At 37.1% G+C, this 25,153-nt stretch overlaps 1 protein-coding gene and 1 long non-coding RNA gene across 2 annotated transcripts in view; one reads left to right on the top strand and one right to left on the bottom strand.

The window, feature by feature from the left end:
- The first annotated feature begins 3,981 nt into the window (after nt 1-3,981).
- On the top strand, nt 3,982-4,480 carry LOC136238584 (uncharacterized). Its single transcript, XR_010693074.1, has 4 exons — nt 3,982-4,065; nt 4,111-4,225; nt 4,281-4,317; nt 4,424-4,480. It is a non-coding gene; the product is annotated as an uncharacterized lncRNA (long non-coding RNA).
- Nucleotides 4,481-11,386: 6,906 nt separating this feature from the next.
- Nucleotides 11,387-25,153, bottom strand: part of LOC136237878 (uncharacterized) — a 28,084-nt gene continuing 14,317 nt past the window's right edge. The window contains exons 7-22 of the mRNA XM_066028122.1: nt 23,506-23,892; nt 23,079-23,456; nt 22,638-23,027; nt 21,844-22,215; nt 21,282-21,776; nt 20,839-21,228; nt 20,347-20,733; nt 19,789-19,989; nt 19,637-19,737; nt 19,370-19,584; nt 13,772-14,050; nt 13,561-13,714; nt 13,418-13,510; nt 12,004-12,117; nt 11,864-11,949; nt 11,387-11,804 (exon numbers count right to left, since the gene is read on the bottom strand). Coding sequence (XP_065884194.1) covers nt 11,612-11,804; nt 11,864-11,949; nt 12,004-12,117; nt 13,418-13,510; nt 13,561-13,714; nt 13,772-14,050; nt 19,370-19,584; nt 19,637-19,737; nt 19,789-19,989; nt 20,347-20,733; nt 20,839-21,228; nt 21,282-21,776; nt 21,844-22,215; nt 22,638-23,027; nt 23,079-23,456; nt 23,506-23,892 — 4,235 coding nt within the window. The 3' untranslated portion in view covers nt 11,387-11,611. The remainder of the gene's footprint in view (nt 11,805-11,863; nt 11,950-12,003; nt 12,118-13,417; nt 13,511-13,560; nt 13,715-13,771; nt 14,051-19,369; nt 19,585-19,636; nt 19,738-19,788; nt 19,990-20,346; nt 20,734-20,838; nt 21,229-21,281; nt 21,777-21,843; nt 22,216-22,637; nt 23,028-23,078; nt 23,457-23,505; nt 23,893-25,153) is intronic.

Below are 25,153 nucleotides of genomic sequence, written 5' to 3'. Positions count from 1 at the left end.
TTATTACATTGAGTATACCTTGGCCATATTTGTTGACATAACTACTATAATGAGGTAGTTTTATTAGAGGCGGTCTTATTATACAGGTGGTCTTATTACAGAGGTGGTCTTATTACAGAGGTGGTCTTTGTTAAGAAGTACCTCTTAATATGAAGTTTTGATCAATTTTAGTTTTTCAGTTTCAGTTTTTCAGTTTCAATTTTCCATTTCAGCTGTTTCCAATGTCCCCAATTTTAACACATGCATGCAATCTCTTGTATACAGAAAAACAATTATAAATATCAAGACTCACAGTAGTGAGGCACGCGGCCAAGAAAATACGAAGCGCACGCCCAATTAAAAGACGCGCTGCCACTACTGTGAGTTTGTTAGGCGCAATCTGTGAATTTGCGCTGCGCATTTTGTGAACGTTATAATAGCTATGTAAGGAACATGGGTCAAGACACATTAGTTCCGTTTTCTATATTGACTATCTCTTTCCTTTGCGTACTCTACAGCTGGCCTGGATAAGGTGCACTGTCTTTCTCTCTGCTGCCCTCTGCTATACTACAGCATTTGTGGTTGCAGGTTCATCTGGTTTTGATCAGCTGATATCTCTCCATGTGGGTTAGCTTTGATGGGCACAGGGACTATAGCTACCGAATCCAGCCTGTTATACTTTTTCTAGCAGTTGTCCAGCACATGCATACAAACACAGTGCATGTGCTGCACCATGAAATGTGTATCAGCACATAAGGTTTGCATGGTGCATTGTAACTCGTGTCTAACATCATATATGTATCTCTGATGTCCAAGTCTTATCCAGTCCAAACGGTACATGTACTTATAGTTTCACTCTCACATTATCCCATGCATGCAGATGTAACACAATAATTATGTGGTAACATAATGCCACCTCTGTGTGATACAGTTATTAGTGCAAACATATAGTGTTTGGAATCAGGTACGTATGCTGTGTGATACATATCATTATACTCCAATACATGAGTTACAAAGGCGCAGCTCCATTTGATGAACAGCAAGGCCCAGAAAAGGTATATCCATTTTCATCTTGCCTCGCTGTAACCACATGTCTTCCTAACCATCATTCATGGTACCCCCATGAGCAACTATTGCACCCGACCTATGCATGAAGTCCACACATAAATTTGTTTATACAACTAGACCTCACCAATCAGCTCTATCATCATCCAAACTAACCATTCCACAAGAATGACAATAGTCATCCAATGATTCTAAATAAACAAACATCATCTGTTAATGCGCATGACACATCATAACTCATTGGTACAACAGACAATGAAAAGAAATTCACTAATTAACCCATAGAAATCCAACTATTCATCAAGAAGGTAGATACACATGAACAAACACAATGTGAACAAACGTGCACATGTTTACTTAATGGTACACAGAATGTGATGATAGGCATGCCCCTACAGGAAAATTTTGAAATTTTAGCCTTTCAAGATCACTTATACTGACTGCTCTAGAACAAGTGACTGTTCTATTAGAGTGTCTCAATCTTTTTGTTATCAGAAAATTGATGGTGGGCTCCATAAATTGATAGTATGTTTAAAAATTGTTAATTTAAAAATGAAGTAGGGATCTATGCAATAAAAAGTAGTGAAACAAGAGATGAATGCTGATATTACAGCATAGCTCGGTGAGAAAGTCCCTACTTTGGCATTGAGCAAACTGACTATAGCTAATGTGCCAAAGTAGGGACTTTCCCATCGAGCTATGCTGTAATACTATTATTCATCTCTTGTTTCACTACTTTTTATTTCATAGATCCCTACTTCATTTTTAAATTAATAATTTTTTTAAAAAATACTAGTTTGTTTAGTTTTTATTGTAGCACAGCTAGTTATACAGTGTAACTTGAGAGCTTGCTATTAAGTTCCTGTACAGCTTATTAAAGTACATACTATGCCAAAATTGGAAGCATAGTAGCTAGCATGCATAGGCCCATATAGTAGCATGTGTGTGTGTGTGTGTGTGTGCGTGCACGTGCATGCGTGCATGTGTGCGTGCATCTGTTACTAAGAAGTCAAGTACCTGGGTGGTGCATGGCATTCTGGTGCTGGTTTGTCAGGTGGCAGTAGAGTAGAGGCTATGCTTTTGCACTCTGTGTGTGTACTGTGTAGTATATAGTTAGTACATATCCCTACTTATAACTCATATATAGTATCATTTTTAATAGGGTTGTACAAATATATGAATCGTTAGTTGTTTGCTTGTGCTACTTTTAAACCGATTAATACCTTACACATATTTAATTTCAAGAATTAAGTGGCAATAGATAATAGATATCGTATGTGGCAATATATACTATAGTTGAATTCTGGCACATTTTGCATGATTCAAAATTTTACCAAATTGTTCAGTAATTCATTCAGTTAGACATCCAAATATCTGGGTACTTAATTTGACATTCGTTGCAGGCCTAAAACTACAGATTTAGGCACATACTGATAACAGTGGTATAATTTTAAGCATAATACTATAAGTGCTTGAAGAGTGAAGCTTAATGTTAGCTTAATAGGCAGCTTTACTATAAATTCTTTCCTGGTGTCATGGAAAAAAGAATAGCATCCTCTAATAGAACAACCAGTAACTCTATTAGAGCAGTCAGATAAGAACCATACAACAACAAATATTGGCAAGACTAATATTTGGTGATTTACTAAACATTTGCAGTGAAATACTCTTCATTTACTTATACATTAATGCTGCACAGTTGCACGTGAAGCTGTAAGCAGCTGACCAAAGGACAAAGTGTGCATGCTGTATGATCCTGAAATGTCTGCCTTGTGGATTTAGTCATGATCAGTTACTGCATGCATCAGCCTGGTTACCCTGCACCTAATCACCAACTATAGTCCATATAAGTTATAGGTCTGTCCCTGGTAGAGTAGCTATTAACAAACATTCTTGAATGCTCTATTAGAACATTAATTGAAGTGGTAGGGTGACTGCTCTATTAGAGTGTTACAGTCGTTTAGCGGAAAGATCTAAGAATGCTGCAAAGAAGCATTGTACTGTGGCATAATGACCTTTACTAGGTATTTTTTTCATCAGTTATTCCTGTTTCTGTTTTTCACTCCCATCACGTTACCATTTTTCTAGAATTCTACATACCCCACTTTACTGTCTGTAATGAGCAGTACTTCAACAAGTAATAGCTCTTTATAATCCTTAGATGCAATAAATTAAAAACTTTAATTGTGGGTTTTAATTATTGCAAAATGTTGCAGCTTTTCATTCAAAGATTCGAATCTTTCATTTATGTTATAAAATGTATATACATATAAACCACTGTACAACCTGTATGCATTAATTGCATTGAATGAAAAAAATAGTCTATCATATAGTTAATTGCAGATCAGAGGGATCTAAATTTTAAAGCAACCCTTGCATGCTTCGTAATGATACCAAGTCATTTAACATATTGGCAGTGTTGGGATAGTTGCTTTTTAAATGTAACTTGTTACTGAACTATTTAGTTACAGTTACATATTACCCATAATAAAGTAACTATAATAATATTACATATTATTATTACTTTGTGTCCACAGCCTTAAGCTCTCACATGAGAAACTACCACTTTATCACATGACATGATTGCGTTGTTGGATAATGTGCAAATTTTGGTTATAAGCAATTAAAGCTGGTGAATTAAGCTTCATTCAGTAGGCTTCATTACTTCGCTGTGGCTAGGCGTTACTCAGTGGATTACTAACAATATTAGTAACTTTGTTACTTAAAGTAATAATATTACATAATATTAGACTCGTTATAGTAACTTCATTACTTAGGTAATGCGTTACATTTGCAAGTAAAGTAACTTGAATTATATTACCTGTTTTTACAGCATAATTTGTTATATTACTTCGTTACTACAAAAAGTAATATTATTACATAATGCATTACTTATGTAGCGCGTTACCCCCAACACTGCGTATTGGAAATTATTAAATTATAATTATACATTTACCACTTAATAGGTTGATAAGAGCATTCTACATGTAAAACTGATATGGGACCAGAGCTAGCTAGAAGGTTGGGAGAAATCTATAAAAAATATTAATATTGTACACTCCATAGTACTACTGTGCTAGAAACATTTTTGGTCAAGTTGATATGACACATTTGGAGCTTTGGTGTTGTACATTTGGAGGAAAGCACACATGGGGAACAGTATAAAGCACTACAATGAGCCGTAAGGAAACTGATGAATATAATAAAGTGCTACCTCTTGTAATGTCACTCTATAGCACCATACTGGAAGGACTTTTGTTTCCAGCCGACCCAGTGAGTTGCATATAATCTCTATTACAGAACCTTGTAATGTCATCTCTAGCACCAAGGAGTTTTGTTCCCAGCCAACCCAGTGAGTTGCATATAATCTCTATTACAGAAAACCAATAGACTTTTGAAAGCATTCAGCAACACCCTAGCAGTTATAATGAAGGACAACTCAATTATATAATCCAATGATTATTGTTTTTATGTTTGTACATGTAGTGTTTCAGTATGGTTTTCTGATTGAAATGCATGGAACATTTGATTATTTAAACTGTGTTCTTTTGCTGACACCATATCTTTGTAGTAATGAAACAACACAACAGGGGTGTAGCCAAGAAACTAATGCTATATTTCCATCTGGTTCCAGCTCTGATGGGCGTGCTGAGATCTATAGGAAGGGATGAGCTTTAGCGACTGGAGAGCAGGATACTTTAGAAATGTAAGATACAAGGGGAAATTTAAAAGCTTAGGCATTAAGATCAATTGTCGTAGTGATTAGTCTAAGTTAGAATAGCTGACTGCTTTATTAGAGTTATTCTAATTTTTATCACTATCCTTATAAGCCAAATCTGTTAAGTAATCATTGATGGGTGATAGCACTCAATTGCTCAATGAGTGACAGCACCGGCTCAATTATCAGTCATTTGCTCTTTTAAATGTTTAAGGATAATGTAGTTAGCTACTAAATGATTGGGTAGATTGTTCCAAAGTTTGATTGTTGATGGTAAAAAGGAGTCTAGCAATAGGTTAGTTCTGGCTTGTGGAATTCTGTATTGTTTAAAGTACAGGTGTATCGTCTGCACCTGTACTTAAAAACATTAGAGTACCCCAAATAGAGGTAGCCATTTTTGCTCTGACGTCATTATGGAAATGCTTGTTGCACCAGACTCCTTTTCCCCCACCCAATATACGGAAAAAAGCGGTCTGGCCACTCGAGACTAGGCGGGAAGTGGATCTACCCGGGTAGTTTGAACATGGATCAAAACTTTCAAAAGAATTTAGAGCAGAGTCAAGAGCCTGTGAACAACCTTATAACTCTTTCTGCTGAGTTGTTGGCGTACATACTACCGTTTTTGAAAATCGCACGTGACTTGATGAAAATGTGTTATGTTTCAAGGTTGAATCAAGAAGATTTCGAAACCCCGTCGTTGTGGAGAGATTTCATCTGGCCACCTTTTGATAGTCGCGAGGAGTGAAGAGTCTGTTGAAGTCAAGAGGACAGTACGTACAGCGACTTTGTTTTCCTAATCACGTGATGCCGTCTAAGTTAATGTCGATGTTACGACATTGCAATAACTTGGTACAACTTAGTTTACCAACCACCAAGTTGAATCCTGACCAATTGGGAAAGGTTTTACAGTCTGTGGCGATGAGGAAATTAGAGTGTCTGGACATTCCATGGACAAAAGAAATTTATCCGCTTCTTGAGACTTGTGCAAACCTGAAAGAACTTACTGTCAGGATAGATGCATATAAACAGATTGACAACAAAATGGTTTTTCGATTTCATTGTTTAGATGTAGCACTTAATTCATGGTTGAATGAATGGATAATGAAGAACTGTCTTCCACAGATTTTAAACATTGTCTGCAATGAATGTGTACCAACAGCTACTCTAGCAAACTTGATAGATAGTTGGTTACGTTTAAACCCTAGTGCACCTGCTGACCATACTGGTTGTGTTAAAGTGTTTAACCGTTTTAAAGTCCCTATGGATCTTTTTCCTGCTCTACCAATCATTCAGTTGCAGTTTGGACAATCATGTACCCTACCATGTGTAAAAGCCGACAAATATGGATTGTTAGGAGCAAAAGAGGATATTATATTGACCAACTATACATATGGAAGTAAACCACTGCATAAGGCAGTGATGATGGATAGTATTGCTGGTAGCATACACTATTACAATGATATCAGCAATCTAAATTTTGTGACTCAATTTGATGCTGTGGATTGTAGAATGCATTCTGGACACTTAGAACAACTAGCCTTGGCTTGTCCTAACTTACAATATCTTGACTTGCAATGGAATTTTAATTGTTTACAGAGCTTACAAGGTTTACATGTGATTGCTGCTTGTTGTCGAAGTCTACGAGGGCTAAACTTGTTAGGTATTTCAATTAAAGCAGTGGAGAGTCGTGTTAAGGTGTGGGAAATCTTGGCCAGTTTAAGGCTGTCTTGTTTGGTCGTTGAATTGTGTGTTTTGGTGCCTAATGAAGAAGACGAGCAAACTAAGCAGCTGCTTTTCAACCTGTATAAAAAGTGTTCAAGTTTGATGTTACTTGAAGTACATTGTTGTACATATTGTGCTATATGCAGATTTACTGGTGGAGAGTCTGGAGACCTCATATTATTGACATTATCCAACTTTCCATCTCTTGTTCGCTGCTCTCTCAGCAGTATTCATGTGGCTGTTGGAGATATTGTCAACAGCTGTGCCAAGCTCAAGTAGTTGACATATTCAAATGACGGTTATAACAATAATTTGTGGATGTTAGTACAAAATTGCAACTTACAACAGTTGTGCATTAGATCAAATGCACTTTTGCCTGACACTTTTATGGACTCTGTATCTACTCATGGCATAGGCGGCGGAAAGGGGGGGGGGGGGGGCTAGGGGGCTAAAGCCCCCGTCGGTCTGCTGAGGGGGAGCCTAGCCCCCCCTCAGAATGATATCACACCGAAATTATCTTTCTTGGAGTGGGGCTGAAAACCGTGATAAAGATCGAGATACTCTAATAGAGCAGTCACTCTAATAAAGTAGTCAGTGTGTAGCGAGCTATGTAAGGATTTTTATGTAGTTTATCAGCTAGAAATGGTAGCTGGTGAGGTGGAAAGCTCTTGTCAGTTGGTTGTGACCTTTGTTTTTTTTGTTTTTTTTTTGGTCTCACCTTACCAAACTATAGAAATAAGTCTGGGTCAGCCCAGCCCCCCTCATATCAACTACTTCCTCCGCCGCTGACTCATAGTAGTCTAACTTATGTAGTTTTGAGTGCGAGATCAGTAACAATTGATGGTATTGCTTCTCTCATTAGAAATTCTCCAAAGCTCATGATTTGTCATGTCTATATGCAGATCACATCACTTCAGACACTCATCAGAATCTGAAAGAACTCAGAACAACACTAAAGAACAAATTTTGTGGTAGAAAACTCTTTTTGAGTGGAAATTGTTATTTGTCTAAACATCAGCTGGATCATGAGTTGTTGGTGGACACTGACCTTGGTCCATTGTGGTTCCTTGAATATTTGATCTACTAGTATCTTTAGTACTACAAGTGGCTATACAACAAAATGTTCATTGTTTAGTGGAAAGTTGGGCTATAAAACATTATGCAGGACAAATCCAAATATTTAGTTGAATGTGTGGTCATCCCATAATTAAAGCAGATATCAAGAACTCGAATGATGCATGCAAAGTAGGGGTACCCATTTTGTTGACTGTTCAAGCTATTCTAGTGTCACCTCCATGTAAAACAACATAAACCATTGTTTAGACTTCACTTTGTATCATGCATATGGTACACCAGAAGTAATATGTGACTGGGCATGTGAAAACAGGGAATGTGGGAACATGATTTTTGCCTACTTTTTCACACTTCCTTGACTCATAACTTTTTACACTATTAAGCTATGGCAATGAAATTTTTAGCCTTAGTAAGCATTTAATAATGCAAGTTCCAGAATGCAAATATTCTGTTCCAGTACTGAGATATGACCTGTAGTGTGACAGGGTGTAGTTTGTGCCCACATGCCCTGTTTTCGCAGGCCCGGTCACGTATATCAATATGTCTAATATGTGATATTTCGATACAGTTTGACTTTGTATCGATACAGCAATATTGTCTTATAACGATAAGATATGCAACATATCGATATATGGTGTATTGTTGTATCTCTAGTCTCCACTGTGGGTGACTTGTCAAAAGACTCTGAATCTTCAAAACTTCCTATCAATACTTGTCTCCTTGTAGGCAAAAAATCTTTCTTCATTGCCTGTTGATACATGTCAAGCAATCAATCAGTTTATTATTGAGGTACATAGCTGAGGGTTCTGTAGCTAGGCTACCAAACCCTCAGCACCACCAACAAGCTTGGCAACCAGAAGACTGAATAATATTGTAGCACATGTACACTGACTTCTAGTACATGATACACTTGTAGCAGCAACAACAGAAGCCAGCCAAGAGCTTGTGGACTCATCATGCATACATCTGCATTAACTATATTATTGTGTTTTATTCATGTTGTACTGATATAGCTATTTTTAATCAGTTGTGCTATACTACACTGGTTATAGATAGACAGCAGACTTGCTAAGGCGAGTCATCTGCCCAGCTATACCATCATCCTCAACGGCATACATAACAGACCACACTTACGAAAATAGTTGTGACGATGGTGATGACAGTTGTGAAGATAATAGCTAACAGCGAAAGTAAAATCTCCATGATGACTGGCTTGACTGCTACACATGCATGTTGATAAAGCACTATAATATAAGTGACAACAGGACTACACACTGCAGTAGAGTGTCACAATTGTCGACCAACATTACTAGTAGGAACTTGCTTGAGAACCGGACCAACTTCACACTACTCACATGACTGCCGCTGTCACGGTTGGTCACTGCCAGATTACTGGTTCCCAAGGATTTCAGGAAACCTCTGGATATGCAAGATAAAAGCAGTAACAGTTGGCATGTGCTGTAACACTTACTTTGGCAGTGCAGAAGCTCGAGAATAGTGAATAACAACATGTAGTACAGCTATGAACAATTTACAAAGATCATTTAACATTGATCCATATCAGTCTTGCTGCATTCATTCCTAGTGGATTGCTTAGAACTCCATGTGGCTAGTAATTTGGTCACATTTTTCAATAGCCAGTGTAGAGAAAAAGGACGGCCAAAGTGATTCACTAGGAATGCAGCAAGACTGCATAAGTCAATGTTAAGGACAAATGTTGATGATCTTTGTAAATAGCTGTTAGATGTATTGCCATTCATTCTTGGCCACACCAGATATCAACTCTTTTAATTGCCAGTCACTTTTACTTTCTTGGATGAATCTTTTTTTTACAGCCATGTTTTTGGAGTGGTTTTCATTCATTTTTGTGGAATCTTTGGTGAACTAAACCATGAATGCAATCAGTATGACAATTAGCTATAGAATAGTTTAATAATATGCACATTTAAAATTTTATGACCTTTAGTAGAGAGAAGGTTGGAGAGGAAGCACATTAAAGAAGATGCTAACAACTGGAGTAATTGTAGTTTGAAATTGGCAGAATGTCCATTGGTAGTCTTCAGATTGGTCTTTAGAGCCAAACAAAATCTGTCCATAATTTATATTAATCAAACCATTCAGTGTAGCTACATTTCATGTTTAGTTGTACTTACACCATGACTATTAATGTGTTATAGTATCAGGGTTAATGTGTTATAGTATCAGGGTTAATGTGTTATAGTATCAGGGTTAATGTGTTATAGTATCAGGGTTTAGAAGCCTGTTTTTTAAACTTGGTCACTTGGATGCTAAAGTTTACAGTAGGAACCAAACACATCCTTTAATTTGGTAAAACAAAAGTAACCATAGGCTTTTAGCTGGTAGTTGGTTGCTGGACTGCTCACATCTTGCTGCTGGACTAGTATCTACTGTGTAGCCAGATCCGTGATCTCCATTAACTTCAGGTTAATGTGACATAGGTGGTGCTCACTATAATTGTATTTCTTCCTTCCAAAGGGCGATTGGGTTATTCCCGGAACTCTCAGTAGTTCATAGGAACTAAGAGAAGCTTGCACTCCTTTGGGGTTGCTTTGAAGTGAGTGCATAAATGTTAGGAATGCTACCTAGGGGGCAGCTAGTCAAACTGGTTTAGAGACTCCAGACCTGCCCTGCTAGTTTACCTTGACCTACAGTTAAACTTGCTTTAATCGATGGTTTAAGCTGTTTTCTTTCACAACAATTATTTGTAGTAGAAATTTGAATTGTTACTCTTCCCCAACTATCTGCCATCTCCATCATCAGTAGGCACTACAAGTCTCACTCTCAAATTGAAAAGGACTTCCCAAGTTGCCTGAAGCCCGTGGTGGGGCAAGGCAAACACTGGGTTGAAAAATGTCAAGTCCTAGGTATGAAGTAACTCACCAGTGGCTGTAGGACTCATCTCCATTGTTAAGTTGGTCACTTCACTGAATCTCCAGGCTCCCCTCACCCATCATCTACAATCAGCGAGCCTGACAGGTACTAAGTGGTCTTCTCCAGTCTCAGTTGAAAGAATACTTGATTTGGAATGAGCGGTGAATCCCCCTTCTTCTGCTGCTTTGGTCCAAGTCTGGATTATCATGGACTTCATAGGCACATATTATAAGCATTATATCACAGAGGTACCTGGGATTAGACTACTCAAAGCCCACAGGTTTAATTGATCTTGCGGTTAGATGTATTATGTCTTCCACAAACAATAAATTCTGCCTAGGCATAATATCCATCATCATAAATTATGAATACACTGTGAAAGTTTAAAGGAAATATGATGATTGCATGTGGAAGGAGATCCAGTTAGCATCTTCATGAAAAATCTGCCAAAATTTTAGTTCCTGCCTATACTAGCACTTTGCATCATAAATAAATGGCTCATAGCAGTTACATTGTAACGATGATATAGGAGAGGTTGAGAAATGTAGTGCAAAATTGTATGACTTTATAATTTCAAATCTTGCGAAGAAAATGAAACCAACTAATCAGGGCATGCATGACAGCTTTCAATTGATCAAGTTCCTCAGTGCCAATTCGTCTCATATTTGTTTGATGTTGAAAGGTTGTCATAGGTCTGTGAGCTAAGGTGTTTAATATGGTACAGATCACGTGAATTATGGTGAGGATTGCAAAACCGTTGCTACATGTAAATAACTTACTGTAGTGGTCGCACTTGTTTATTGCGGTGTACGCTTTTTACTTTCTTGGCCGCACGACTCACTATCGTGAGTCTTGATAATGCCGGTGATCTGTCAAGTATATTCCAACATTTTATTGCAACTAATTGTGTCTTGCACCACAGAACACATGAAAAAATTAAAAGTGCAATTGTCATTATGTTCAGCATTAAATACACTTCATATAGGGAATTTGTTAAAGCACTGCATGTTGACAAGATAGACAGGATAGAGAGACAAGAAAGATAGATAAACGTAGACAGGATAGAGAGATAACAAACAAAAGTTAATGGATAACAAATATAAACAATTTTAAACATAGTTATAGCAGTAAAATGAACAACACACTGACAACAATTTGTCATTAAGTTTGTCTATATGCACGTTGTAGATCATAGTACAAGCTGCTGGCACACTCTAAAGGAGCACCTAGCTTCATCGCCTCTTCGCCTCCAATTTGTTTATCATCATCAGACCAGCTCAGTAGGTAACTATTTTTTGCAGTAAGTAACTTAGTAATTTGAATAAAATTTGGTCGCAGTTTTGGATCTGGATGCCTACATCATGTAGTATTTGTATGAGAACATCTAAACTAATACAAATGATTGGTACTCACCAACACTTGATTGTCAGCTTATATATTGCCCTAGAACAGCCAGGTGGAGGTGGTAGTCTGTAACCACTATCCACCTTTTCTAATGCCTTAAAATGTTAAAACAATCATGCATATACATTAAACAGGTACAGTACATATACCTCAGCATTGGTAAGGTCTTCAAATGGCTTGCGCCCCAAACTCCACACTTCATAGAGTACACATCCATAACTCCAGACATCACTTTGAACTGAATATTTTCTGTAGTGGAGGGCCTGAAGTATGAAAGGTGTACATGTATTGTATGATTCAAAAATGTGTTAATTAATATGAATTAACAGTATAATCATGGTACTTGCTGCTTAATCACAAAGCATAAGTGTTAACAGAGTTACCAGTTATGCTCTCAACATGGAAGACAGAACTCTCTTAGTGTAGCTATATGTATTCATTACTTTTGCTAGATTGTGTCAAACATAGTATGCTTTGAAGTTGAATATTGTTAATGAGGTATTTATATAAAACATATGAGTGTAGGTACCTAGATACCCGTGACAATTTTTTTTGTCATGTGTGTCACGCGCTTTTCTGAATTACAGTCACAGCTATCACCAGAATCATCACTAGTGTGTACAGTTGTCATCAGAAATCATTGCTGGCTATTGTATTAATCTAGGTAGCTTATTTAAAACTAAGTAGGTACTAATTTAATCAGGAAGCCGCCATTACTGGTAGCAATCATAGCTGCAAGAGACATATAGTATAAAGAAGTTACTACACACACCCAAGTATCGGCGCTATTTAGAAACCTCTGGAATGGTACACTAGACACCTCAAGAGTTGGGCTTTCCCTCAGCAATTGTTGTACCATTCCTCAGGTCTCTGAAATAGCAGAGATGCTCAAATTTGTGTGATAACCTTACTTGGATGAGTTGTAATATTTAATGCATACTACACCACAGCTTAAAATCTAAACTAGGGTTTTACCAATACCATAATAGAATTGGTTTCAGATGTTATGTGCATTCTGATTTTTATCAGCAAAATTAATCTTGATCCCATAAAACCAATATTTATTGTAGAAGTAACTATTTCTCTAGTTTTCTTTAGTAAAGGACAAGTTTGGTAGCAAATTAGGGCACCTAAAAATCACATACAATTCCCATTTTTACATGATAAACCAGAAAAAAATATTATATAGCATCCTTTAGCTGGCAAGAAGTCAATATGTTCAAGTCTACAATGAAGGCAGAAGAAGTTCCAGATCTCAGCTGTTGTGGCTTCTTTAATAGACTACATGTTGCTGGAGGGGCCTGCATTTACAAGTTTTATAGCCCTTTCACAGGCCCCTAGTGGGATGGTTATTTCAATAAAACTCTTAACTGGCAAGAAGTCAATGTGTATAAGTTTAGTTTGGAGAAGGTTCTATAGTAGTTCCCTTACCCAGTAGTGACAATAAACCAGCCTCACTTTTCCGCATGACAACTTGGCAGTATTGGTTAGGTACTAGATTTTTAATGTGCCTTAAGTGTGACTCAAAATGTAACCCTTCCCATATGATATTTACAACATTACCTCAGGGGCTGTCCATTTCACAGGTATTTTTCCTCCTGATGTAATGTAGTAGTTTTCATCAATCAAATCACGAGACATTCCAAAATCAGCTATCTAAATATGTATAACACATATCACTATCAAGCATCATCATAAAATTTTACCTTGCAGACACATTCTTCAGAGACAAGAACATTTCTTGCTGCCAAATCTCTGTGAACAAACTGTTTTCCATTAAGGTAAGTCATTCCTGCTGCAATCTCATGGCAAAATTTTACCAACAATAGTTGTAACTTTGGGTGAACTGACTCTCCATCTCTTCAACATACGTAAAATTTAATATTAATGCAAATATAAGCAAACACTAATACTTACGATGGTTGTAGTGTTTCTAGAAGGTTTTTCAAGTCTCCACGAGACATGTACTCCAACACAATCATAGCAGGAGTATCTGTCACTATACCATGAAGCTTGATCACATTTTGGTGATTAAATTGGCACATAATGGCAGCTTCCTGGAGAAACTGTAGCTTCTCCTTAGCATTAGCATCAGTGTTTAATGATTTTACTGCTACTTCTACATCACCATATACAGTATTCAACAAGCCTTGGGTAACAACTCCAAATTCTCCAGATCCAAGATGCTCAAGAGTCCTGTGGTCATGTAAAAGGAGCATCCAGACACATGGTAGTACTAGTGTGTTGTGTGGCCAAGAAACCGGTGTAATGACAGGAAAAAAGAAATTGCACTTTTCATGCATTCATGGCTCTGTGTTTCCTTCTATAAATGGGGGAATGATTTTACACTGCAAATGACCCCTACTTTCAACACCCTACATATGCACCAAATTTGAGCAAAATCTCTGTATATATGCATTCTTGAATTATGTGCCCCTAAAGTTTGGCTTATTTCTTTGTTCCAGGGACCTATATTTATATTCACACTTAACAAAAACTGTTATATGTAACAGGCTGGGGGCCCACTACAGCACAAGGACTGGACCACACGTTTCCTTTACTACAATTCTTATAAACGTGTCTCAATACTTCTACACGCATGCATACAATTACACACTATATTATAGTAATGTACACAGTCCAGTCTCATTATCCATCACTATTACATATAAACTATATATAAAATATTAAAATGCATAACTACTGTATATTACCTTGAAATTAATTGGTGCAAGCGAATTAACGTGAATTCATGCAATATGTTTGGTGGGAGTCCTAGTAACATTTACAGATTATTATTTGCATAAAATAACCAATTTTTTGTCACGCTTACAAGGTAAACCAATTGCAAGAGTAAATAATTGAGAAGACAGAATCCGACTGCCACATACCAGGTCAAAAATGAGCTAACTTTGCCTGTAAAAAATATCCTCAAAGAAATTAAAATTAGTCTATTAACAAGTGGTATCACTTGAATACACATGGCCTTCACTTTTATTGTGCATAAGTAACTGTTGAGTGACAATTAGTATAGATATCAGCGCTTCTTCTAAATTTAACTGAGATATGCTTAACAGACTCATTACACTCTCTTTCCATTATAAGAATTTTAAAAACTCAGTACGTATAAAAACTCAGCAACTATCATAGCTCAGAATTTTTGCTGTTTGAAAGGAATTACAGTGACAGCTACAGTTTAGGAGAAAACCACCCTGGTGTATAACCATGGGAATCCCAATAAATTCTTAACCACCGTCGTCAGCTGTTCAGCTCACTTAGTTTTAAAATGAAAGTTCTAGTTCAATAGTAGAAATTGATAATTTCATAGGCCTACCAATTGAAAATCTAGAATATTTTATGTGTGTTTCATTAGTAGTCCTCAAAAAAGTGAACTCTAACAGAGTATTACACAATAGCCAAATAAATAGACAATACAATACAACTGTAACTTCTGTCTTCCATATAATCATCACAATATTGTATCTGCAGATAAGAAGAAATGTGGGTAACACTATGAATAAGCCCCATATCAAGCTAATGGGCACATAAAATACAAAATATCCATACAAGCTGTAAAAAAGGTTTAGACTACCCCTCGTGTCCATGCATGCGTATTTATACATTTAATTGATTCCATAGATAGGGCTTCAGCCTTATTCTTTTAACATTTAAATTCTATACTGTGTTTAAATGTCTGTTTCACTGTGTATCATTATGATTATGATTATGATTAAAGTACCGGTAAAGGCACAGCCTGTATACCGGATCTGTATCATAAACTAAAATCATCTGTAACAGTTTTCTGAAAGCAACTACTGTATTGGGTGACTGCAGGTGAATCTGACATACATTAAATCTTCCAGTAAATGAGCTTGTCCTCCAAACATGAGATAAAACAGTATTGTAGAATTTATGCTGCCATGTACACTTTACAGATATGCTACTCCTAATTCCATAGATGATCTTTGCATTGTGTAGCCAGCATGTTTACAGAGTTGCATTTCAATGTTGCTACTAAGTCATTATACTAAAGTGGTTCTTTTTTTCTTTACGTGAAGCAGTTTAAAGACCTCACTGACTAGTTTTCCTCACATTGTGAGCCCTGGTCAGAGTGTAGCTGCTATATATGGGACTGAGAATCTCATAAAGACTTTATCCTAGGCAGCTTGCTACTGCAGTGACTTGGAAATGGGATGACCTCCACCCATCTTTTAAAGTAGTCCTCCCAACCACGATGTACAAGTTCTTCTGCTCACTCTCTGGTAAGGGACATTGCAATGTAAGTCAACTTGATGATTTGAGTTGAGTAGCCTGTCTGTATGATACAGAGTGAATTGGGAGACTTGCAAGTGAAACACTCTTGGCAGCAAGTAAGGCACCACTTTCATTCAGTTTACTCAGACATAATGTCTTAGCTCACTGAATAATATGTACATTTGATACAAACATTAATAATATCAATTTAACTACATACAATCCTCCTACCACGTCCGATAAAGCCTGCACATGACAGGACATAATGGTCGGTCTACTACAAAATGTTAGCTCTGCTCCATTGCATCTGTTAATTGCTGACAAAATGTTACCATCTGCTCTTGCTGCTCCATTGGTTAAACTGCTGCTATAACATTGTGAGCGTCATCCTTCATAGGAAGGTATGTATGTCTTTAACTTAATAGTTACCAGCACTACTTCAGCTATGGTCTGGATAAGCCTTGTCAACTTAACTAATAGAAATCAAGCCAGTCTTCCAACATTCTTCTATGTAGCTATCTCCTGCATGGAGGATCAAATCTTTGCTGTACAGTTTCAATGGCTTGTTGGTACGTCAACGATGGACTATGTTGGGCCAGTCTCGTGAGCATCACACATGCTTTACCGGTCACACAAATAATTAGCCAATTAATTCTATCACTGTTACTCCAACCAATTATCACACACATACACTATCAAATGTGTAACCCACTCACTTATACCTTCCCTCAAACATATCAGGAAGAATCAAAGGACACAATTCTGCCAATCCATTTACCTCATGACTAGAATTATGCATCTGCGATATACAGTGTCTATGGTCTAAAGAAACAAACTGCTCTACTTCCCAATAGTACCATCTATGGGAGTACAGTTAATTCAATATGTTTCCATGGTAATATGGCATTTCAGTTTACAGTTAAAAGTTCTCTAATGCTGGGTGGCGATGTTGCAACTGTGGTGGTAGAAATCATGTCTGCTAGCAACAATATTACTGGTAACAATTCTATCTCTCTCAAAGCTACTTACAAGAATAGTGTTAATTACATATTGTTCTGTCTGGCTTTCAGTCTTAAAAAAGCTGGCAGCCAAGAATGATGTTAAAGCCAACCAATACTAGAATTATTAATTTAAAATGAAGTAGGGTTCTAGCAATATTAAAATAAGGGTGGTAGTTATTACAACATAGCTTTGTGAGAAAATCCCTACATTGGCATGTTACCACCACCTGTTCAATGCCAAAGTATGAATTTTCCCACAAATTTACTTGACAATAGCTACCATCATTCATATATGTGACCCAGTCTGACATAACCGGGCTTATCACCTATTTATAAGTATCGAGAAATGCCGATTTTAAGTATTTAGTGTGTTGTAGCTTGCCAATAGTTGAAGCTATGTGTACCAAATTTTCACATGTTTTACACCAATTCCTTACCTTCCAGAGCATCCACAGTGCAAGTAGCCAACAACTAAGTTTCCCGCCATTTTAGATAGTTTTTAAACCGAGGTTGACTGTATCAGGCGAGCTGCAAATTGGGTGGGAGGCGGGGGCCCTGGAAAGCGGGCAAGATGGTGTTCAAAAATAGAAAAGGAAGGCCAAGGGATGAATTAGGCCAAGTTTTGAGCCATTGAGGTATCAAAACTGGCTAAAATGAAAGGAAATTCACAGCAGAGGTACTTATTCAACACCACAGAGTTATACAGCCACATATAGTCATTCCCAGGCTGACCAGAGCTCCATTACGGCCCCACACCACACATACGGATCTCCACTGGGCTTGGGAAAAGCAGCCAGCAAAACCAGACCACTCAAGTCTAGCTGATTTTAAATGTGGAATTAGATAGTGTATTCATGTAGCTGTGTGTCCTGGGTGAAAAATCAAATCTGCTGACATGGGCGATAAGACTGGTTTTCTCAGACTGGGTCACATATCTTGTTTTGGTACTTTTTATCACTGGAACCTTACTTCATTTTCTTTAATTGTGCTAGTTTGTTAACTTCTTTGCTAGCATAGCTATAATACACACAAGTGGCTATGATTGATTTTTGAGTGTCTTGAACTTGTTTATCTTGAGTGAGCTATGCGATGGATTAAGAGGTAGGGTTGCCATGTACTGCTCTCTATAGCAAAACTGCAGCTAATTGTAGCTAGATCATTAAGAGGTGTAGTAACCATCCGCTGATCATTAAGGGCATGGTGGCATGTTCTGACTGGTTAAGGGTGAGATCAGACTGTGTGATTATTACAGTAAGTGCAGTTGCAGGTATCTACTGCCTCTTAAGATTTAAGATTAGGTGCTGGGCAGTCAGCTCAGCTGGTTTGCCCAGAGGGTGAAAACCCCAAATGGTACAAACAAATACATATGTACATACAATTTGATAATTAATTACAGTACACTGTAAAAAATGCCACAAAAAGCATATTACGTTGTTTCAGCAGAACTGTTAATTGCTGTTTTAACATTCTAGATGTTTTAACGAAAAGTGACTGCTAGTGTAATGACAATTTTTTACTTTAACAAGAAAATGATGTTACAGCAACAAGATTCCCCATTGTTATTTTAATAAATGAAGTGTTTGCTGTTTTTTGCAGCAGGGATAACAAGTTTTTTGTTAAAACGAAAAATCCTTTTTACAGTGTAGTGAAGGTTAAGTACGTAAATAAATTCATCCAAGTTTCTTGATTCTATTATATTAATTGGCAACTCATTCCAGTCTTTAACAGTTCTAGGATAAAAACTATATAAAAGCTTCAAATAGTTTTGTGGCATCTAAATATGCTGCTCTGATTTTCCTAACCCTAAGGTATGGTTTCCTTGCATGAAGAAGAAGACGAACATGTAATTGAAGATCTAAGGAAAGGCAAAACCACAGAAGGTAGACAAAAAGGCCAGCACAACCACAGAAGGTAAACAAAAAGGCCAGCACAACCCACATATCTGTTTGCTATTGTGGCATGAAATGGTGGCTGTGCACTACTTCGTTTGGCCTCTAGCTTTGCAATGATGACATTCTGGGTGGTGCCCATCATTTTAGGGGAGAAACCTACTAAACAGTAGTACCGCACTGTTTGATAATAATGGCTGTGCATTATTAAGATTAAATTATTGGAATTAACATCACTGCAGCCATTTCTTGGATGCCACCATCTTTGATTTCACAACCTTTTCATTTTGAAAGCTGTACCCTTATTACAGCTTTGCTGTCTTTACATGGATAATTATACTACATGCTACTCTACATCAATTATGAAATACTTTATTTCTTTGTGGTGTAATTTCTGAAATCTCTTTCCCTCAAAAGTTGCATAAATCTTTTCCACTTCAGTTGGTGGTTCAATATAAATTGGACCGTAGTCACTTGTATCAATGCATGTAGTCTCATAAATCTTATTTTCTTCTATTGAGTCATTCAAGTGATTAGCTTTCCCACCAACCTCCATAGAAGAATAGCCAGATGTGTAGTCATAAATCTACATAAAAGTTATGATAACGCACAAAGCGTATAAGTAACCAATCACGTACCTTATTCATATCACCATTAAAATTAGAAGACATTGTATATTCAGCTTCCATAGAAGAGAACAGCTTATTAGGAACAACAAATGTGTTTAGTCCAGCTGAATCTGAAAGCACAACATTGTTGTTAACTTTCCTTTTCATATACTTGTGCAAACCTGTTTTGCTGACATCAGAGTGAGCATGCTCATTGGAGTATATTGATGTGATGGGATAAGACTTTCTTTTTTGTGATCGTTTTACACAGAATATCACAATAACACAAACTAGAATGATCACAAATAGTACAGTTCCTCCTGCTGCCCCAGCTATGACCGGAATGGATGACTGACTGCTGGAATCTCCTTCATTGGAGTTACCTACAGGTTGCATTTATTGCTTGTTTACGTTCACCTGAGTCCATGCAGATTTTCTTTAATAAGTAATGCTTGCTATGCAGGCCACCTACCAAAACATTTAGTCACCATCTAAATACCTAAACCATTAATCAAAAAGCAATTCAATAAAAGCAGTTGAGATATAATATCTTGTACAATTAGTATTGGACAATTCAGATGTAGTACATGTATATTTTAACAAGGGAATATGCATGGGTTGTTTCAGTACAAACTTATTTGGAGAAAACACATACCACTTCTTTGCTGTATCAATTTTTGCAGGGTTCAGCTACAACTTGCATATATATGCAGAATATGCTTATGTAGTTACGTACATACCGACACAACTTAAAGCATCTCCAGTACTTTTCCATTCTACAGCACTCCCTTCATCATTCACATCGCACACATATTCCCCATTTCCACTTATATTACTTGCACTGTAACCACTTGAACAATTTAGGGAACAGTGTGAGTTATAATCCATATTACAGGTGCTGAAAACTTGGCTATTTTCAATCTGCAGTGTTGGATCATCGCATTGTAGTATAGTGCATGTCACTGGATTGCTGCTCCATGTCCCATCAGCTTTACATGTTACTTGTCTATTACCATATAATTGATAGCCACGGTCACAGTAATAAGCACATGTATCTTCAAATCTACTTGTGTTAGAAACACAAGTTACATTTCCATTTATTGGGTTGGTCAGACTCTCACATGGTACTATCAAGAGTAAAAAAAAGAATAATAAACATGTATCCACTAAATAACAAATATATAATTTAGTGCATGAGTATTTTTAGCAAAACAAGCACCAAAAATACTTACTCCTTTCACACCTCCACATTTCTCCATTACTTAGCCATGATACTGATTCAGTACTCGATACATTACAAACATATGAAGGATCTCCACTACCATTAAACCCTTCTTCACACTTCAGATCACACATTGACTGGTAAGTGCTACTACAAGATTCAGCCAACATGCTGTTCATTGGTAGTGAAGATGAGGGACACTCCATGATGGTACAGGACACTGGTGATCCACTCCAGCTACCATCAGACTGACACGTTCTCTGAGGACTACCAGTTAGCTCATAACCAGTGTTACATGTGAAACTACAAGTATCTCCTTGGTAACCCACTCCTGGACTACCAGAGCTACATAACACCAATCCTTCATAGATAGATGTTGGCAAGTCATTACATCGAATATCTGTATACAAAGATAACAAGACATACAAATAGTTTAATTTACTAAATGCATACCGACAGTAATTTGGATCAAAGGCTGTCTGAAATCAAACATAGCAATTGCCTCAGTAAGGTTAACTGAACGTATACCAGAAATTTCATTAAATTGATACAACGTGTATCCCTCAGTTTGTATGTCTTGTATTATAAAATGTGCATCAAGTGTGTGATGGTATCCAACAACATCTCCTGATTGAAACTTCATTCTTCTATCACCAGTAAGAGTAATACTTGTCTCATAGTTGCTATTACCTTGAATAACTTCACTGTTCACTTGTAACAGTACTTCACTGGTTTTGTTATAAACAACTGAACCAGGTGAGGATGGTTGCCATACATGAATGAATGTACCACCATTGTTGTTAATATTTCTAGAAACTCCTACTTTAATATTGGTAATTCTCCCATTACAAGAAAAATTTAGATAAGGAACAATAGCAAGTTCTCCCTGATCCAATGCATTGTCTGCTTGTTGTAAAACATTGATACACTCAACACATCTTGTCCCACCTATAAAACCACAATCAAGTTTAATGCTTAATACAAAATAGTATACATCTTAGATGATGAAAATTACCTGGACAACAGGTAACTCCTCTACCAGTAAACGTCCATGCAAGCTCTGTACCATTTATACCACATTGATACTGCGAAGGATCTCCTGATGTGATATACTCATCCTCACACTCTACTATACATGTACTGGTGTAATATGTATCACATGGTCTGCTGTTAGCTATCAACATTGTGATATCAGGACAATGAAGGATGTTACACTGTGTACTAGTGCCACTCCACTGTCCATTAGCCTCACACTGTCTTATCACACTACCTTGCAGCTCATACCCATCATTACAATGAAACGTACAGATATCTTGGTATTGTAGCATCTGTGTGGTACTACAGTTACTACTACCATTAGGCAGTGCTCCAAGATTTTCACAAGTTACTGCAACAGCACATATATACAACACATGTAACAGATAAGGGTCAAATTAGGCCACTTCAGAATATGTACAGTTATTTTAAGTAATTACACATAACAGGTGATGTGCAGTATAAAATGTATGTAGGCCATACAGATATTTCAACTTAGTGAGTTTTACAGCAGCAAATTACGTAAATGTATATTTGCTATTGACGTGTGTGTTTGTGTTGCATTGTGTGTGCATGCATGGTGTGCGTTGTGTATGTCCTTGGTGAATGCATCTGTAACAATAGTCATGGTCATCACCCATAATTGTACCAGTAAAGGCAAAACACAAATGCCCATTCCCTATAGCCAGTGGACCTACTTTTGCATATTACTAACAAAGAAAAAAATGCACAATTATTACATGTTTGATTATAAACATCAATTTGTAAACAAACCTCTCTCACAGACCACATCCAATCCACCAATTGGTACCCAGCTAACTTGATAAGGATCATTAGTTACATTACAAACATATGTAACATCAACTCCAGTGTAACCTTCCACACATGATACTGTGCACTGGGACTGATAGGCTAAACTGCAGGACATTGGAGGTGGTCTAATTCCTTCAAAGTTTATAATTGACATGGGGATATCTGTACAGTTTAATGGTATACACAATGGTAATCCTCTACTCCAGTTTTGATCAGCTAAACAAGTTCCATTATTAGGTCCACGTATTTCATACCCTGGACTACAGAAAAATATACAAGTGTCCTCAAACACACCAAAAGCACTTCCATTTGGACATCGAATATTTCCATTGTTAAAATCTGGGCAATGAACTATTAAAAGCAGTAAACATAATATACAATGCATACATTTAGGTGACAAACCTCTCTCACACATCACATCTATTCTGCCTATTGGTACCCAGTCAACCAGAGTAGAGTCATTTGTTATATTACACAAATAAGTGACATCATCTCCTATGAAGCCTGTATCACATGATACAGTACATGTTGACCAGTACTGTGTGGTACAAGATGATTCTACCAATGAGCCACTAGCAACAGGTAGTAATGTAGAACAATTCAATGGTAAGCATACTGGATTCCCTTCACTCCAACTTTGATTAGCTAGACAGGTTCTATTACTTGATCCTTGCAATACATAACCTGGATTGCAGGAGAATGTACAAGTTTCCTCAAAAACACCAATAGTAGGTTCATTAGGACATTGAAGCACTCCATTGATCAGACGTGGACACCGAACTGTTGTAATAATTGATGCATGAACAATTTAATGATTTAGTTAACATACCTCTCACACACATCACATCTGCTCCACCTATTGGTACCCAGTCAACCATATTAGGGCTCGTTACATTACACATGTAAGTGACATTATTTCCAGTAAAACCTGCATCACATGATAAAGTACATTGTGACTGATATGACAAGCCGCAAGATGGTGTTTCAATTATGTTGACTCCTTCTGGTAACACTGTACTCCTGTTAGAACAATTTAGCGGGACACAAACTAGTTCTCCTCCACTCCAACTTCCAGTGTCATCACACACTCCACTACTAAGACCTCCTTGTAGTATGTACCCAGGATGACATGAGATGGTACAGTTCTCTCCTTCAAGGCCTATGTTCACTACTCCACTACCACAGTCCACTTGTCCATTGGGTGGAGCTAAACATACTATAAAAAAGTATTGCAAATACATTTGTTATAAAAGAAATTTCATTTTGTGCTTCAACTAGACTTGACATAAGAATATGTAGCATAACTAATCGATTATCAACCAATGTCTATTATCAGCCAACTCAACGTCTGTTGCTGTTGTATAAAATCTGGATTCAAACACAGAACTTTGAAACACTAAGTTGCCTTGTGATGTCCTGTTCTGTTGTCCTACTGGCTTAAATCAACTTCTATCACATGGGGCTCTTGGTGAATAATGAGAGTTGAGTGATTGTTTATACATTAGTTTGTATACCATAGTCTGTCATTCTTGGTATGAAAATGATGTACTGAACTTTATCTATGCTGTTTATTTCTTATGCTGTAGCACAAGCTACAAACCTTTGAAATGTTGCTGGAATTACAATTAGTATACTGGTAGATTGTTTTGTACTATTGGCAACATTTAGTAAAAAATTGTGTGGGAATGCCATCAAACAGGAAAATAATTGATTCATGCAGGTTATCGTGAACGATGATGCTTTGCAGCACTGTGTTTGGCTTGATACTGCTGAGGAACTCTGCTGCTTTGGAAATTGGTATATATATTGTGTACATCTGCAGTTAATTAAGTTGCCAATCACTTGGTATAAAGACTTGTGTATACTTTGTTCTTTTTATTTATTTAATTTATTAATGCTTTACAGCACAAGTGCTGAAGGTCTGTAGAACACCTGGTCCTACAGACTTTAGCTACTTAAGGTGTGTTTGAAAAGTTGGAGAAAGGAGAAAAAATCCATGACTGGACCTAGGTGGCCTCAAACCTGCAGCCATCCGATTTACGCTCGAACGTTTACAGGAGTCTATCAGGTGGTCAGGATGTTTTCTCCTTGTTATTTTCATGTAATTATATCCATAGGAATTCTAGAAACCTGTAGGTTGGTGCAAAACAAAGCCGATAAATGATTACTTATGCTGCCTCACAAAATTAATTGCTGTTATTACCAGTAAAGTATAAAATAATTCAGATGAGCAACACAATTAAAATTATTAAACTAATGATTCTTCCATTCAAAGAAATGGACCAATTTTCTGCAATTTTTAAACCAAGCACATGCCCACAGCCAGTCAAAGGCTGGCTGTGGGCACGTTCCTGGTTTACTGAAATTATTTTCCCAAAAACATGTGTTTTTTTTTGTATGATCAGTATGTTTGTCTTTCCGCACCCATATGAGCAAAGTGGCACATGCTAAAAGCAGCTTGTAAGTGAGAAATGAAG

The sequence above is a fragment of the Dysidea avara genome, chromosome 11 (assembly GCF_963678975.1).
Source record: "Dysidea avara chromosome 11, odDysAvar1.4, whole genome shotgun sequence".
NCBI lineage: Eukaryota > Metazoa > Porifera > Demospongiae > Dictyoceratida > Dysideidae > Dysidea > Dysidea avara.
The sequence above is the reverse complement of the archived record's forward strand: the minus strand, read 5'-3'. Positions and strand labels throughout refer to the sequence as shown.